The 18119-nt window shown below is 47.3% G+C and overlaps 1 protein-coding gene across 1 annotated transcript; it reads right to left on the reverse strand.

Moving 5' to 3' along the window:
- Positions 1–7409: 7409 nt before the first annotated feature.
- LOC141076826 (uncharacterized) lies at positions 7410–11464 on the reverse strand. Its single transcript, XM_073564133.1, has one exon. It carries the CDS (start codon positions 11287–11289, stop codon positions 9421–9423), a length of 1869 nt encoding a protein of 622 aa, XP_073420234.1. The 5' UTR covers positions 11290–11464; the 3' UTR covers positions 7410–9420.
- Between the last annotated feature and the right edge of the window lie 6655 nt (positions 11465–18119).

Raw genomic sequence — 18119 nt, forward strand, 5'->3', positions numbered from 1 at the left:
TGATGGGATGATGTGGGATATTAGGGGTAGTAGTCCGGTGGCTCTGGCTGATGGGATGATGTGGGATATTAGGGGTAGTAGTCCGGTGGCTCTGGCTGACGGGATGATGTGGGATATTAGGGGTAGTAGTCCGGTGGCTCTGGCTGACGGGATGATGTGGGATATTAGGGGTAGTAGTCCGGCGGCTCTGGCTGACGGGATGATGTGGGATATTAGGAGTAGTAGTCCGGTGGCTCTGGCTGATGGGATGATGTGGGATATTAGGGGTAGTAGTCCGGTGGCTCTGGCTGATGGGATGATGTGAGATATTAGGGGTAGTAGTCCGGCGGCTCTGGCTGACGGGATGATGTGGGATATTAGGAGTAGTAGTCCGGTGGCTCTGGCTGATGGGATGATGTGGGATATTAGGGGTAGTAGTCCGGTAGCTCTGGCTGACGGGATGATGAAGGATATTAGGGGTAGTAGTCCGGTGGCTCTGGCTGACGGGATGATGTGGGATATCAGGGGTAGTAGTCCGATAGCTCTGGCTGACGGGATGATGTGGGATATTAGTGTTAGTAGTCCGGTGGCTCTGGCTGACGGGATGATGTGGGATATTAGGGGTAGTAGTCCGGTGGCTCTGGCTGACGGGATGATGTGGGATATTAGGGGTAGTAGTCCGGTGGCTCTGGCTGACGGGATGATGTGGGATATTAGGGGTAGTAGTCCGGTGGCTCTGGCTGACGGGATGATGTGGGATATTAGGGGTAGTAGTCCGGTGGCTCTGGCTGACGGGATGATGTGGGATATTAGGATTAGTAGTCCGGTGGCTCTGGCTGACGGGATGATGTGGGATATTAGGGGTAGTAGTCCGGTGGCTCTGGCTGACGGGATGATGTGGGATATTAGGGGTAGAAGTCCGGTGGCTCTGGCTGACGGTATGATGTCCGATATTAGGGGTAGTAGTCCGGCGGCTCTGACTGACGGTATGATGTGGGATATTAGGGGTAGTAGTCCGGTGGCTCTGGCTGATGGGATAATGTGGGATATTAGGGGTAGTAGTCCGGTGGCTCTGACTGACGGTATGATGTGCGATATTAGGGGTAGTGGTCCGGCGGCTCTGACTGACGGGATGATGTGGGATATTAGGGGTAGTAGTCCGGTGGCTCTGGCTGATGGGATGATGTGGGATATTAGAGGTAGTAGTCCGGTGGCTCTGGCTGACGGGATGATGTGGGATATTAGGGGTAGTAGTCTGGTGGCTCTGACTGACGGGATGATGTGGGATATTTGGGGTAGTAGTCCGGTGGCTCTGGCTGACGGGATGATGTGGGATATTAGGGGTAGTAGTCTGGTGGCTCTGGCTGACGGGATGATGAGGGATATTAGGGATAGTAGTCCGGTAGCTCTGGCTGACGGGATGATGAGGGATATTAGGGGTAGTAGTCCGGTGGCTCTGGCTGATTAGGGGTAGTAGTCCGGTGGCTCTGGCTGACGAGATTATGTGGGAAATTAGGGGTAGTAGTCCGGTGGCTCTGGCTGACGGGATGATGTGGGATATTAGGGGTAGTAGTCCGGTGGCTCTGGCTGACGGGATGATGTGGGATATTAGGGGTAGTAGTCTGGTGGCTCTGGCTGACGGGATGATGTGGGATATTAGTGGTAGTAGTCCGGTAGCTCTGGCTGACGGGATGATGAGGGATATTAGGGGTAGTAGTCCGGTGGCTCTGGCTGACGAGATGATGTGGGATATTAGTGGTATTAGTCTGGTGGTTCTGGCTGACGGGATGATGAGGGATATTAGGGGTAGTAGTCCGGTGGCTCTGGCTGACGAGATTATGTGGGAAATTAGGGGTAGTAGTCCGGTGGCTCTGGCTGACAAGATGATGTGGGATATTAGGGGTAGTAGTCCGGTGGCTCTGGCTGACGGGATGATGTGGGATATTAGGGGTAGTAGTCCGGTGGCTCTGGCTGACGGGATGATGTGGGATATTAGGGGTAGTAGTCCGGTGGCTCTGGCTGACAAGATGATGTGGGATATTAGGGGTAGTAGTCCGGTGGCTCTGGCTGACGGGATGATGTGGGATATTAGTGGTAGTAGTCTGGTGGCTCTGGCTGACGGGATGATGTGGGATATTAGGGGTAGTAGTCCGGTGGCTCTGGCTGACGGGATGATGTGGGATATTAGGGGTAGAAGTCCGGTGGCTCTGGCTGACGGTATGATGTCCGATATTAGGGGTAGTAGTCCGGCGGCTCTGACTGACGGTATGATGTGGGATATTAGGGGTAGAAGTCCGGTGGCTCTGGCTGACGGTATGATGTGCGATATTAGGGGTAGTAGTCCGGCGGCTCTGACTGACGGGATGATGTGGGATATTAGGGGTAGTAGTCCGGTGGCTCTGGCTGATGGGATAATGTGGGATATTAGGGGTAGTAGTCCGGTGGCTCTGACTGACGGTATGATGTGCGATATTAGGGGTAGTAGTCCGGCGGCTCTGACTGACGGGATGATGTGGGATATTAGGGGTAGTAGTCCGGTGGCTCTGGCTGATGGGATGATGTGGGATATTAGAGGTAGTAGTCCGGTGGCTCTGACTGACGGGATGATGTGGGATATTAGGGGTAGTAGTCCGTTGGCTCTGGCTGATGGGATAATGTGGGATATTAGGGGTAGTAGTCCGGTGGCTCTGACTGACGGTATGATGTGCGATATTAGGGGTAGTAGTCCGGCGGCTCTGACTGACGGGATGATGTGGGATATTAGGGGTAGTAGTCCGGTGGCTCTGACTGACGGGATGATGTGGGATATTAGGGGTAGTAGTCCGGTGGCTCTGGCTGATGGGATAATGTGGGATATTAGGGGTAGTAGTCCGGTGGCTCTGACTGACGGTATGATGTGCGATATTAGGGGTAGTAGTCCGGCGGCTCTGACTGACGGGATGATGTGGGATATTAGGGGTAGTAGTCCGGCGGCTCTGACTGACGGGATGATGTGGGATATTAGGGGTAGTAGTCCGGTGGCTCTGGCTGATGGGATGATGTGGGATATTAGGGGTAGTAGTCCGGTGGCTCTGGCTGATGGGATGATGTGGGATATTAGAGGTAGTAGTCCGGTGGCTCTGGCTGACGGGATGATGTGGGATATTAGGGGTAGTAGTCTGGTGGCTCTGACTGACGGGATGATGTGGGATATTTGGGGTAGTAGTCCGGTGGCTCTGGCTGACGGGATGATGTGGGATATTAGGGGTAGTAGTCCGGTGGCTCTGGCTGACGAGATTATGTGGGATATTAGGGGTAGTAGTCTGGTGGCTCTGGCTGACGGGATGATGAGGGATATTAGGGATAGTAGTCCGGTAGCTCTGGCTGACGGGATGATGAGGAATATTAGGGGTAGTAGTCCGGTGGCTCTGGCTGATTAGGGGTAGTAGTCCGGTGGCTCTGGCTGATGGGATGATGTGGGATATTAGGGGTAGTAGTCCGGCGGCTCTGACTGACGGGATGATGTGGGATATTAGGGGTAGTAGTCCGGTGGCTCTGGCTGATGGGATGATGTGGGATATTAGGGGTAGTAGTCCGGTGGCTCTGGCTGATGGGATGATGTGGGATATTAGAGGTAGTAGTCCGGTGGCTCTGGCTGACGGGATGATGTGGGATATTAGGGGTAGTAGTCTGGTGGCTCTGACTGACGGGATGATGTGGGATATTTGGGGTAGTAGTCCGGTGGCTCTGGCTGACGGGATGATGTGGGATATTAGGGGTAGTAGTCCGGTGGCTCTGGCTGACGAGATGATGTGGGATATTAGGGGTAGTAGTCTGGTGGCTCTGGCTGACGGGATGATGAGGGATATTAGGGATAGTAGTCCGGTAGCTCTGGCTGACGGGATGATGAGGAATATTAGGGGTAGTAGTCCGGTGGCTCTGGCTGATGGGATGATGTGGGATATTAGGGGTAGTAGTCCGGTGGCTCTGGCTGACGAGATTATGTGGGAAATTAGGGGTACTAGTCCGGTGGCTCTGGCTGACGGGATGATGTGGGATATTAGGGGTAGTAGTCCGGTGGCTCTGGCTGACGGGATGATGTGGGATATTAGGGGTAGTAGTCTGGTGGCTCTGGCTGACGGGATGATGTGGGATATTAGTGGTAGTAGTCCGGTAGCTCTGGCTGACGGGATGATGAGGGATATTAGGGGTAGTAGTCCGGTGGCTCTGGCTGACGAGATGATGTGGGATATTAGTGGTATTAGTCTGGTGGTTCTGGCTGACGGGATGATGAGGGATATTAGGGGTAGTAGTCCGGTGGCTCTGGCTGACGAGATTATGTGGGAAATTAGGGGTAGTAGTCCGGTGGCTCTGGCTGACGGGATGATGTGGGATATTAGGGGTAGTAGTCCGGTGGCTCTGGCTGACAAGATGATGTGGGATATTAGGGGTAGTAGTCCGGTGGCTCTGGCTGACAGGATGATGTGGGATATTAGGGATAGTAGTCCGGTGGCTCTGGCTGACGGGATGATGTGGGATATTAGTGGTAGTAGTCTGGTGGCTCTGGCTGACGGGATGATGTGGGATATTAGGGGTAGTAGTCCGGTGGCTCTGGCTGATGGGATGATGTGGGTTATTAGGGGTAGTAGTCCGATGGCTCTGGCTGACGGGATGATGTGGGATATTAGGGGTAGTAGTCCGATGGCTCTGGCTGACGGGATGATGTGGGATATTAGGGGTAGTAGTCCGGTGGCTCTGGCTGATGAGATGATGTGGGATATTAGGGGTAGTAGTCCGGTGGCTCTGGCTGACGGGATGATGTGAGATATTAGGGTTAGTAGTCCGGTGGCTCTGGTTGACGGGATGATGTGGGATATTAGGGGTTAGGATTAGATACGCAGCTCAGCAGTCAGTATCACACAGGATAGGATTAGATACACAGCTCAGCAGTCAGTATCACACAGGATAGGATTAGATACACGGCTCAGCAGTCAGTATCACACAGGAAGGGATTAGATACACAGCTCAGCAGTCAGTATCACACAGGATAGGATTAGATACAGAGCTCAACAGTCAGTATCACACAGGAGAGGATTAGACACATGGCTCAGCAGTCAGTATCACACAGGATAGGATTAGATACACAGCTCAGCAGTCAGTATCACACAGGAGAGGATTAGATACACAGCTCAGCAGTCAGTATCACACAGGATAGGATTAGATACACGGCTCAGCAGTCAGTATCACACAGGAGAGGATTAGATACACAGCTCAGCAGTCAGTATCACACAGGATAGGATTAGACACACGGCTCAGCAGACAGTATCACACAGGATAGGATTAGACACACGGCTCAGCAGACAGTATCACACAGGATAGGATTAGATGCACGGCTCAGCACAGTATCACACAGGATAGGATTAGATGCACAGCTCAGCAGTCAGTATCACACAGAATAGGATTAGACACACGGCTCAGCAGACAGTATCACACAGGATAGGATTAGATACACGGCTCAGCAGTCAGTATCACACAGGATAGGATTAGATGCACGGCTCAGCACACAGTATCACACAGGATAGGATTAGATGCACGGCTCAGCACACAGTATCACACAGGAGAGGATTAGATACACGGCTCAGCAGTCAGTATCACACAGGATAGGATTAGATGCACGGCTCAGCACACAGTATCACACAGGATAGGATTAGATACACGGCTCAGCAGTCAGTATCACACAGGATAGGATTAGATACACGGCTCTGCAGTCAGTATCACACAGGAGAGGATTAGATACATGGCTCAGCAGTCAGTATCACACAAGATAGGATTAGACACATTGCTCAGCAGTCAGTATCACACAGGATAGGATTAGATACACAGCTCAGCAGTCAGTATCACACAGGATAGGATTAGATACACGGCTCAGCAGTCAGTATCACACAGGATAGGATTAGATACACAGCTCAGCAGTCAGTATCACACAGGATAGGATTAGATACACGGCTCAGCAGTCAGTATCACACAGGATTGGATTAGATACACAGCTCAGCAGTCAGTATCACACAGGATAGGATTAGATACACAGCTCAGCAGTCAGTATCACACAGGATAGGATTAGACACATGGCTCAGCAGTCAGTATCACACAGGATAGGATTAGATGCACGGCTCAGCAGTCAGTATCACACAGGATAGGATTAGATACACAGCTCAGCAGTCAGTATCACACAGGATAGGATTAGATACACAGCTCAGCAGTCAGTATCACACAGGATAGGATTAGATACATGGCTCAGCAGTCAGTATCACACAGGATAGGATTAGATACACGGCTCAGCAGTCAGTATCACACAGGAGAGGATTAGATACATGGCTCAGCAGTCAGTATCACACAGGATAGGATTAGATGCACGGTTTTTATGTGTAATATAATCATTATAATTTGTTATAACTAACCACAGTTGGTTACTATGCTCGGGCAGCGCCGGGCTCTTCAGCTAGTACTCAATAAATATGGTGCACTTAATCTCATTTGCACCTTTAGGCTGTGCCCACGTTGCGTTTTTGAAGTGTTGTTGCCGGATCAGACACTTCACAAACACTTAAAATAAGCATCCCATTCATTTTAATGCATTTTGGCCTTTTTGTGCCAATTGATGCATTTTTTTCCGCATAGGAAACGCTTAGCGGCTAAAAACGCAGCATGCACATTATTTTCCACATAAGTCCGCGTTTTTAGCCATTTCCTGAGTCCAGAAGACGTGCGGAAAAAACTGCATCAAAAACGTGCGTTTTCTGGGAAGGAGTCCAGTTTTGTGTCAGGTTTTAAATGCTAATGTGGGCACACAGCCTGATACTGACACTGTCTTAGGATACATGTTACTGTATGATGGCACTTTTGCACATGGCCACTAGATGGCGCTACATTTGACATTTGCCTGAATTTTTATATCTACACATGGTTTACACAAATTATATTTTCTTGTGGTAACTCTATACTATTTACCATTAGAAGCTGTGTATTTCTGTAATTGTATGTATACTGTACATGATTGATTACCACTTCTGTCTCTGTAAAAACAATCCCCTTTCTGACATTGGGTGTAAATGTACTTCCTCCCTTTGATGTGGGCTCCGGCGGTGAGCCGACATCTTTTCCGGCACATGTCAGCTGTTTTGAACAGCTGCCATTTGCCCCTAACAGCCTCTGACAGCGGCACTTCCAGCAAGATTTCCGGAAATCCCGCCCATCGGTGACCCCATCACATGATCATGGGTCACCGATGGGTTGGCATGATAACCAGAGGTCTCCAGCAGACCTCTATGCTTGTCACTGCTGGAATGCTGTGTGCGCCGCCCGCTAGCCAAAACCACATGGATCAGAGATCGTCCTGCTGAACTCCTGCTCTACTTTTAACATGTTCAAAACGCTACTCAGACAACGCAGGGTGAGGGTAAAACAGTGTGGGCAATGCTTTATTGTACAACAAAACAAGCAGATAACACATAGAACAGTCCCAGGAAAATACCCAAGATGGGGCACATTACAGAGTCTCATGCTTCTGCTGACTCGCTGCGATAATGGCAGCTGTGACTTCAGATCTTCCAGGGTCGCTACTCCACCTGTGGCACACACAGCGAGGAGGTAATGACAAGCGTAGGGAGATGACAGTCCATACAAGGCCAGTTGATCCGAGGATCACAACCTGGCTTTATCTTCCAGGGTCAACTACTCCACCTGTGGCACGCACACAGAGAGGAGGTAACAACAAGTGTAGGAAGATGACAGTCCATTGAGTCCATACAAGGTGCAAAGCCACTTGATCTAAAGATCACAATCTGGCTTCTCCGAACATATCCATGGTTCAGTGATGGTGAATGGAGCAGATCTGTATTCTTCCAACCGAGGCTGAAAACCCCTAGGTTGTTTCCCATAGAATGATAGATCCGTGTCCCTTGTGATGATGTTGTGGCTGCTGTCCTGTCTCTTGTCCTTTGGATGTATAGATGTCTTGGCAGAATCTCTCTGGCTGTTTCTCTCTCAGTCTCTTTATACAGAGGCATGTAAACTATTTTTAGACTTAAAAAGTGTCCCTCATTCAGTATTTACATAAAGGGTAAGAATGGAGATGAGATTATTGCATTACTTGATTATTTAAGCTATTTGCATAGTTTTTCCCTCTCTGCTTTATAAGTCAACAAACTGGCTCCATAACACAATGTATAATTAGCATATCAGCAAACATCACTAGTGATCAAGGATAAGCGCACAATAAAAGTCAATATTATCGGCTTACACAAACAAGTCTGTTTTGTTGACCAACCAGAAATCAACACTTAAATTTAAAGCCAACATACAGATAACATTCTATTATTCTTCATTTGCTAAAAAATAGTCATCTGGTTAATTAAGATACAATGCTGTATGTCTTCACAATGCCAAAAGTAAAAAAGTTTTTAAAAATATTAAAAGAATATAAAAGTTCAAATCACCCCCCTTTCAAAATAAAACAATTAAAAAAATCAAACATACACATATTTGTTATAGCGGCGTTCAGAATCGCCCGACCTATCACTATAAAAAAGAATTAACCCGATCGCTAAATGGCGTAATGAGAAAAAAGGTCAAAACGCCAGAATTACTTTTCTTGGTCACAACAACATTAAAATTCAGTAAAGGACGACCAAAAGATCGTATCTGCACCAAAATGGTATCCATTAAAAAATTCAGCTTGACACGAAAAATAAGCCTTCACCCAACCCGAGATCATGAAAAATGGAGAAGCGATGGATATCGGAAAATGGCGCAATTCTTTCATACTTTACCTAATAAAGAGGAGTTATTTTTACTGATACAGTGGGTATGGAAAGTATTCAGACCCCTTTAAATTTTTCACTCTTTGTTTCATTGCAGCCATTTGGTAAATTCAAAATCATATTACCTATTCCTGACACTGGAGTGGCTTATAAACTTCCAAAGTATCGCTTGAATATAGGTCAATATTAAATAGTCTCTTGATGAGTCGCCTTTGGTGAGGACGATGAAACCCATACAAATGAAACGCTTGGAGAGTGAGTGTGTATAAGTCACCTCACCCTATATACTGAGATGTGGGGTACATGTTTTTTCTATTAGTCACCTTCTGACTAATCTTCAAGGGGTGAATTATGGGTATAGCTTTATATTTGGAATTAATAAGGTTTAGTTTTATCCTTTTGTCAGCAAACATGAGGAATGACAAGAGACAACCCATTTAAGAAGATTCAGTTTTGGTTAAAACTATTCCAACATTATGAATATAAAAAAAGTCTTCTCCCCTATGTGACGTCTCTGATGTTTATTAACAGTTGATTTCCAAGTAAAATATTTCCCACATTAAGAAAATGAAAATGGCTTCTCCTCTGTGTGACTGCTCTGATGGCGATCAAGAAGCGCTTTCTGGTTAAAAAATTTCCCACATTAACAGGAAAAAGGCTTCTCCTCTGTGTGGGTTCTCTGGTGCTGAACATAATTTGATTTCCTGCTAAAACATTTCCCACATTCTGAACATGAAAAAGGCTTCTCTCCTGTGTGAGTTCTTTGGTGTTCATCAAGATTACCTTTCTGGTTAAAACATTTCCCACATTCTAAACATGAAAAAGGCTTCTCCCCTGTGTGGATTCTCTGGTGCTTAACACAATCTGATTTACTGTTAAAACATTTCCCACATTCTAAACATGAAAAAGGCTTCTCTCCTGTGTGAGTTCTATGGTGTTCATCAAGACTCCCTTTCTGGTTAAAACATTTCCCACATTCTAAACATGAAAAAGGCTTCTCCCCTGTGTGGATTCTCTGGTGCTTAACACAATCTGATTTACTGTTAAAACATTTCCCACATTCTAAACATGAAAAAGGCTTCTCCCCTGTGTGAGTTCTCTGGTGCTTAACACAATCTGATTTCCTGCCAAAACATTTCCCACATTCTGAACATGAAAAAGGCTTCTCCCCTGTGTGAGTTCTATGGTGTTTATCCAGACTCCCTTTCTGGTTAAAACATTTCCCACATTCTAAACATGAAAAAGGCTTCTCTCCTGTGTGGATTCTCTGGTGCGTAACACAATCTGATTTATTGTTAAAACATTTCCCACATTCTAAACATGAAAAAGGCTTTTCTCCTGTGTGGATTTTCTGGTGCTTAACACAAGCTGATTTACTGATAAAACATTTCCCACATTCTGAACATGAAACAGGCTTCTCCCCTGTGTGAGTTCTATGGTGTTTATCCAGACTCCCTTTCTGGTTAAAACATTTCCCACATTCCGAACAGGAAAAAGGCTTCTCCCCTGTGTGAGTTCTCTGGTGCTTAACACAAACTGATTTATTGATAAAACATTTCCCACATTCTGAACATGAAAAAGGCTTCTCTCCTGTGTGAGTTCTCTGGTGCGTAACACAATCTGATTTAATGTTAAAACATTTCCCACATTCTGAACAGGAAAAAGGCTTCTCTCCTGTGTGAGTTCTTTGGTGGGTTACAAAATATGATTTATGTGCAAAACATTTCCCACATTCTGAACAGGAAAACGGCTTCTCCCCTGTGTGAGTTCTCTGGTGCTTAACACAAACTGATTTATTGATAAAACATTTCCCACATTCTGAACAGGAAAAAGGCTTCTCTCCTGTGTGAGTTCTTTGGTGGGTTACAAAATATGATTTATGTGCAAAACATTTCCCACATTCTGAACAGGAAAAAGGCTTCTCCCCTGTGTGAGTTCTTTGGTGGGTAACAAAATGTGATTTATGTGCAAAACATTTCCCACATTCTAAACATGAAAAAGGCTTCTTCTCTCCTGTGTGGATTCTCTGGTGCTTAACACAAGCTGATTTATTGATAAAACATTTCCCACATTCTGAACATGAAACAGGCTTCTCCCCTGTGTGAGTTCTATGGTGTTCATCAAGACTCCCTTTACGATTAAAACATTTCCCACATTCTGAACATGAAAAAGGCTTCTCCCCTGTGTGAATTCTCTGGTGGTTAACAAAATGTGATTTCCATGTAAAATATTTACCACATTCTGAACATGAAAATGACTTCTTTGCTTTAGGAGCAGTTTGTTTTGTAATGTCTCTTTTGTGACTTTGGTTTCCCTTAGTAGTCAGTAATGAATCAGAAGATGGGACCTGTTTCATAGGATCAGATGACAGATCTTTGCTGTGAATGGATGATGATGTGTCTGGAGTAACGGCATTCACTTCAGTTGTATCTTGTAGGATCTCAAGATCATCAGATTTAAAAATTGAAGATGTCAGCTGTCCCTCTGATCTCCTTGTACAGTCATCTAACATAAAAAGCAATTTTTTTAAATAAAATATCCTTGAGTTTTATATTTTTCAACACTTCTACTTAAAAAATGGCAAGCAATGTAAAAAAATTTATTTACCAAGACAATGACAGTTCACAGTCTAATTGAAAACCTTGTTGGATGAACCAGTAGTGTGCGGTGTTCAACTGTTTATTCATTCTGCCTCCCAAATCTTCTTTAATAATAAATGCGCTAAGCAGCTTCCGGGTTGTAACAACTTCCGTCCAGTTGTAACTGGTGACGTCACAGCACACCTCTTGCCATGTTAACCCTCAACACACCACTCCTCCTCAACACACACTCCTCTCACCTTTCACCATCTCCACTCACGTCCACTCACTTTTTCACTCCACATACGACCCTTTCTCTCACTCCGTCTCTCATACTCACGCCGTCATCGCCGCTGCTCCACGATCCCCGACATCATCTTCCGCCGGCACCATCCTGGATCCAGACGTCGTCCACGCCGGCGACATGTTCTTGCGGCGACGCCATCTTGAGTATCGCGAAATCCCGCAATCCAGACAGATTTATTATTACCTCTCAGTGTCTTCGGGACAGCAGTGGTTTTATCTTTAAATTGGATTAATTTGTAATTTAATCTTTTCTAGATGTTTCTTGGCTTCGGATAGTGTTTGAGAATGATTTGGTACAATATTTGTGGTATGTCCTGATGAAGGGGTCACCTGAACCCCCCAAACACGTAGAACCACGTTAACACCTCTACAATTTCTGGAATTCTTCTTGCGGCAGAGCGGGGATGATCCTTCCTTCCAATCTAAGTATATAAGCACTGACAGTGTAGCAGGCATAGCCCGATGGGACTTGTAGTACACACAGCCCCGCAGACCGCCCAATGACCCCCGCACAGCCCCGACATATGCCTAATGACCCCCGCACAGCCCGGCAGACCGCCCAATGACCCCCCCCACACACACACAGGCCCATACACGCACACAGTCACCACCCACACACATACACAAGCACACAGTCACCGCCCACACACCGCCCACACTCTGCCCCCACTCTTCCCCCCTCCCGATCTGCAACGTTTCATCCACAGCAAAAACGCAGATCTTTTTTAGATCTGCGGTTTTGCTCCGGATATGCCCGACTTAATGCAAGTCAATGGGTGCAGAAACGCTGCAGATCCGCACAAAGAATTGACATGAACCCGCAGCGTTTCCACGCAGATTTTTCTGCAGCATGTGCACAGCGCTTTTCAATTTATTCACTTTCATGGTACTGTACAACGCAGCTTATTCTGCTGCGCACCCGCAGGGCCAAATCTACTGCAGAATCCGCAACGTGTGCACACACCCTTAGCATGCCTGTACTTAGCAATATTATAGTGAGAAGAACCCACTTAATTTGCGGTGTCTCCTGGAGCACAATCTGGGCACTATGTGCTGGGTAAGAAAATGGCAAATGTGTAATTTTCACTCTCCAACATCCACTGTGTGTTAATTTCCGGAAAGTGGCTGTGGAGTCAAAATATTCACTCCTCCTAAGGATTATAACCCTCAGTGAATTAATTAATAACATGGAATCACTTTATGGGGATTTCTACTATTCTGGTTTTCTGTTATTTAGTCATATTAGGGCTTCTGCATATGGTGTGTCCAATCTCATCTGGGATCTGTTCCTGCTGTCCAGCTGGAGTAATCTGCTCCCTACTTCAGCCAATTGGAAAGTACCACTCCCTACTAAAGCGCAAAGCACATGGCCGGAATCTGCCAGATACAGCGCTGTTCTCCTCTGGTTCAGTCCTCTGTGCTCAACTTGTGGCTTGTGTATTTATCCCCTGCTGTGACCGTGGCCCGTTTACTGACTACTCTTGTGTCTTCTGATTCTGTATTCTGTCCTTCTGGTTCTGACCCAGCTACCTGACTATTCTTCTTGCCATCTAACTCCACAGAATAGCAGGTAACACCATGGTCCAAGCCTAGGGGTCCCTGTGTAAGTCCAGATCCATGTAATGGTGTTAAAGGGCGATGAGCAAGGCAATCCTTCGGATATGGAAAGCAGAGAAGATAGAGCCATGCATGGTCATGGTGGACATCTTTTGAGCTGCCAGGTGACCATGAACAGTGCTCCCAATACATTGTGTCTGCAAACTATTCCAGCTAGATCTGCATTCAAATAGCTAAATGGCGCTCCTTCCCTTCTGAACACTGCCATGTGCCCAGACAGTAGTGTACAACCGTATGTAGGGTACAGTGCGAAGCTGGAAAATAATTTGTAAGATCCATCTGTTTTCTATTATCCTCTGTGAATAATTTATCACCACATAAAGTGACACACGTCAGATATTAATAATGGGGCCTGATTAGGAACACAAAACTGGGTGCGGGAAGAGGTTAAATCAGATGATTTTGGACACTACTGTAATCAAACACTGTGACTATAGACAATAACATCTACTGAAATGATCAAACTCCACAGTCTCCATCAGTAATAAATGAGTAACTAGTGGTGAAACCTCTCTGGGGTAATTAGAGTATGGGTCTCGGAGACTTCACAATCTAAACTATCGTAAGGGCCAATATTTTCTGTCAGATGAGATTCAAGAAGAAATATTACACATTTATAGAGAACTGTGTATAAGGCCGGTTTCACACGTCCTGATATTTCCGGTACCGGAGATGTCCATGTGTGTAATACTTGTGGCAGACATGTGACAACCATGTGCAGCATCAGTGCAATAAGCGCTGTTCCCCGGTGGCGGGTGCTGAAGACGCTCGGGGAGAATGATGAGAGTTATACAAAAGTCAGAATGATGACAGCTTTTGGGACTATTACTCCCATCAACCTACACCTGCTGCTAAGAACAGTGACAGCAGGAGCGGATGATGGGAGTATTCCTCACCCGCCGCCTGCGCTATAACTAAATAAATGAATGAAACAAATGGCGTGGGTTCCCCTGTATTTTCTATAACCAAAGAAAAAAATGAATGATGCTTTGAGAAAGAACAAGATACTGTTCGAAACGCGTTGCTTGTTACACACAACCATGTGATTCTCTTTTACTGGATCTTTTGGACTTGCTTTTATTCACAATAAATTGGAATTTTGGAAGCTGGATTTTTTTCCCTCTTTTTTGCTTATTTTCTATAACCAGTCTTTCAAAACTCACATCTGGGGGCTGCAACCCTCAGCTGTCAGCTTCAGCAAGGCTGGCTATCAAGACTAAAGGGGTCCCCACTCTGTTTTTTAATCATTTAAATAATTTTAAAAAAAAAAACAGCGTGGGGACCCCCCATTTTTGACAACCAGCCTTGCTAAAGCTGACAACTGGGGGCTGGTATTCTCAGGCTAGTAAGGGGCCATGGATATTGAACCCCCAGCCTAAAAATAACAGCCCGCAGCTGCCCAGAAAAGGCACATCTATTAGATGCTCCAATTCTGGCGCTTTGCCCGGCTTTTCTCACTTGCCCTGTAGTGACGGCAAGTGGGGTTCATATTTGTGGGGTTGATGTCACCCTTGTATTGTCAGGTGACATAAAAAAAAACTTTATTCTGGCTGTGTCTTTATTTACCATATAACTATAGAATTAGTAATGTATGGGTGTCTTAAAGACAGCGCTCCATTACGTGGGCTTAGTAATGGAGAGGCGTCTATAAGACCCCTATCCATTCCTAATCCTATAGTTATATGGTAAATAAAGACACAGCCAGAATAAAGTCTTTTATTAGAAATAAAACAAAACACAGGGCAAGTGTGAAGAGCCGGGCAGAGCGTTGGAATTGGCGCATCTAATAGGTGTGCCATTTTTGGGCAGCTGTGGGCTGGTTATTGTTTAACCCCTTCGGTGCCAATCCGACCAGTGACGCCTATGTGGCATCATAAATAGATCTCCCTCCTGTGGGTCGGGTGACCGGGTTCAATCAAAGGTCACCCGACCCGCCGTTACAGGGAGACCTAGACTCGGGGATACGATCACTCCTGGTGACTTTTTAGTCACCCCCCTCACATCTGATTGGAGCTAGCATCCATGTGACGCTAGCTGTCCAATCAGATATGGAGGGGCAGAGTAAAACGATGGCCTCAGCTTCATCCCGTTTGTGGAAGCTGAGGAGTGAGGTGACTGACAGCTGCCCTGCCCCGTGATCAGCGCCGCCGCCACTGACATACAATACACACCTGTTCTTCCCCACTGCCTGTTTCCATCCCCTCAACCTCCGCTAACTACACCCTGCACTCCTGATTAACCCCTGCCCCCCTGATCAACCCCTGCACCCCTGATTATCTCCCCTGCTGCTGCAGGCTCCTCAGCCCCTTCTTCCTGTGCCTGACAGCCCCCTCCTGGCCCCCCCGTGATCACCCGTCAGCCCCCGATTAACCCCTGCCCCCCTGATCAACCCCTGCACCCCTGATCATCTCCCCTGCTGCTGCAGGCTCCTCAGACCCTTCCTCCTGTGCCTGACAGCCCCCTCCTGGCCCCCCCCCCCGTGATCACCCCTCAGCCCCCGATTAACCCCTTCCCCCCTGATCAACCCCTGCCCCCATGATCAACCCCTGCTGCTACATATCCACTTCCATCTCATCAGCCCCTTTCTGCCCCCGGTGATCATCCCCCTGCTGCTGCAGCTCCCTCCTGCCCCCCCGCGCTCCTGACAGCTCCTTCCTGTCCCCCCACGTGCCTGACAGCCCCCTCCTGACAGCCCCCTCCTGATAGCCGCCTCCTGCAGTAAAGTTTCAACAAACACTCGCAAATACACACGTGCACTATAATAAAACTTTTTTTTACGCACGCACGCACGCACACACACATAATGTCCCGCTCATCCCAGTCATCAAGGGTCTACTCAATTGAGGAGTCATATGACATTATTGCCTCCGAAACTGATAGTGAGGGACATGACCCCACTTTTCTCTATTCCTCCCACTCTTCCTCCTCCAGCGACACAGACTTACCACCACCAAGATGTCACAGGACAAAAAATCGTCTGGAGCCCAGGGAGGAAGAGACGGAGGCCGGGGAAGGAGACCCACAGCCAAATGTGAGTTTCCCCCAACCTAGTGCTAGTCAGGCCCAACCTAGCACTAGTGCCCCCTCCTGGACCCCTGTCCCTGAGAATTTTGCTCCACGGATTCCTGATTTCATTCCCCAATCAGGAATCCAGTTTGAGACTGCCAACTTCAGGGAAATAGACTTTTTCAAAGTCTATTTCTCGGAGTCAATCGTCAGTCTCATGGTGGAGCAAACAAACTTGTATGCCCAGCAATTTTTGGCGGAACACCCAATTTTTTCATTCTCTACTTGGAGTCCCATTGACCCGGTAGAAATGATGAAATATTGGGTACTGGTCCTGAACATGGGGATTGTGAAGAAACCAGAAATTCGTTAATACTGGAGTACTGATATTTTATATCAAACTCCAGTATTTGGCATGGTTATGAGTCGCAGACGTTCTGAGGCGATTCCTAAATTTCTTCATTTTAGGGACAATACTCACAGCCTTCCCCGCGATGACCCAAATTTTGAAAGACTGTTCAAAATTTGGCCGGTCATCGAACACTTCAGCAACAAGTTTGCTGAAGTGTACATTCCCCAAAGGGAAATTTGTGTGGCTGAATCCCTCATCCACTTCAAAGGGAGGCTTCAGTTCTGTCAGTACCTGCCCAGCAAAAGGGCGAGGTACGGGATAAAACTCTACAAGCTGTGCGAGAGTACCTCAGGGTACACGCTCAGCTTTAGAGTTTACCAAGGGAAGGACACCAGGATCCAGCCCCCAGAATGTCCTCCTGCTCTGGGGGTGAGTGGGAAAATAGTGTGGGATTTGGGCCACCCTCTGCTTGATAAAGGTGGCCATCTGTACGTTGATAACTTTTATACAAGCATCGCACTCTTTCACTCCCTCTCTGCCAGAGCCACCGTCGCTTGCGGTACCGTGCGCAGAAGCCGGAGGGGTCTCCCTTTGTCACTAATTGAGCAGCCTCTCCCAAAGGGTGAGAGCTGAGCCCAATGTAGCGGCAACATGCTTGTGGTCAAGTTCAAAGACAAAAGAGAGGTCTTTCTCTTGAAATTCCATGGTCCCGGCACCACGGCCACCACCGTTCGAGGTACCGCAGACCAGGTCCACAAACCGGACTGTGCCCTGGGGTACACCAAACACATGCGGGGGAGTTGATCTTTCTGATAAAGTCCTCCAGCCCTATCGTGCCATGAGGAGCGCAAAAGTGTGGTATAAAAAACTGGCTGTGCACATCGTACAAACGGCACTGTATAACGCATGCGTGCTATCACGATGTGCAGGCCAGACCAACAACACCTTCCTTCAGTTCCAGGAGGCGGTGATAAAGGCCATGATTTTTGGAGAGGAGGACGGAGCGTGCCCCAGCACCCCTGGAACTCAAGTTTCCCGTGTGGTACCAGGACAACATGCTCCCACTAAGGGGAGAACAAAAATAAAGGTGCCGGGTGTGCTATAAAAGGGGGATAAGAAGGGAAACTCGTTTCCAATGTGAAACGTGTCCTGACAAACCTGGACTGTGTACGAATGAATGCTTCAGAATTCATCACACGTCCGGGGACTAAACACATCCTGACATTCCACTACAGAACTCACCCACACCAGGCTGACATACACTACACCACACACACCGACCTGACATACACTACACCACACACCACAACCTGACATACACTACACCACACACCAACCTGACATACACTACACCACACACCAACCTGACATACACTACACCACACACCAACCTGACATACACTACACCACACACCGACCTGACGTACACTACACCACACACCCAACCTGACATACACTACACCACACACCAACCTGACATAC

Source organism: Dendrobates tinctorius, unplaced genomic scaffold, assembly GCF_039654945.1.
Source record: "Dendrobates tinctorius isolate UK_male_01 unplaced genomic scaffold, ASM3965494v1 ptg000430l, whole genome shotgun sequence".
In the NCBI taxonomy this organism is placed as follows: Eukaryota; Metazoa; Chordata; class Amphibia; order Anura; family Dendrobatidae; genus Dendrobates; species Dendrobates tinctorius.

What these genes read in the sequence shown, in the direction of transcription:
- LOC141076826 (XM_073564133.1), bottom strand. Translation starts at nt 11,289, where the DNA reads ATGTTAGATGACTGTACAAGGAGATCAGAGGGACAGCTGACATCTTCA.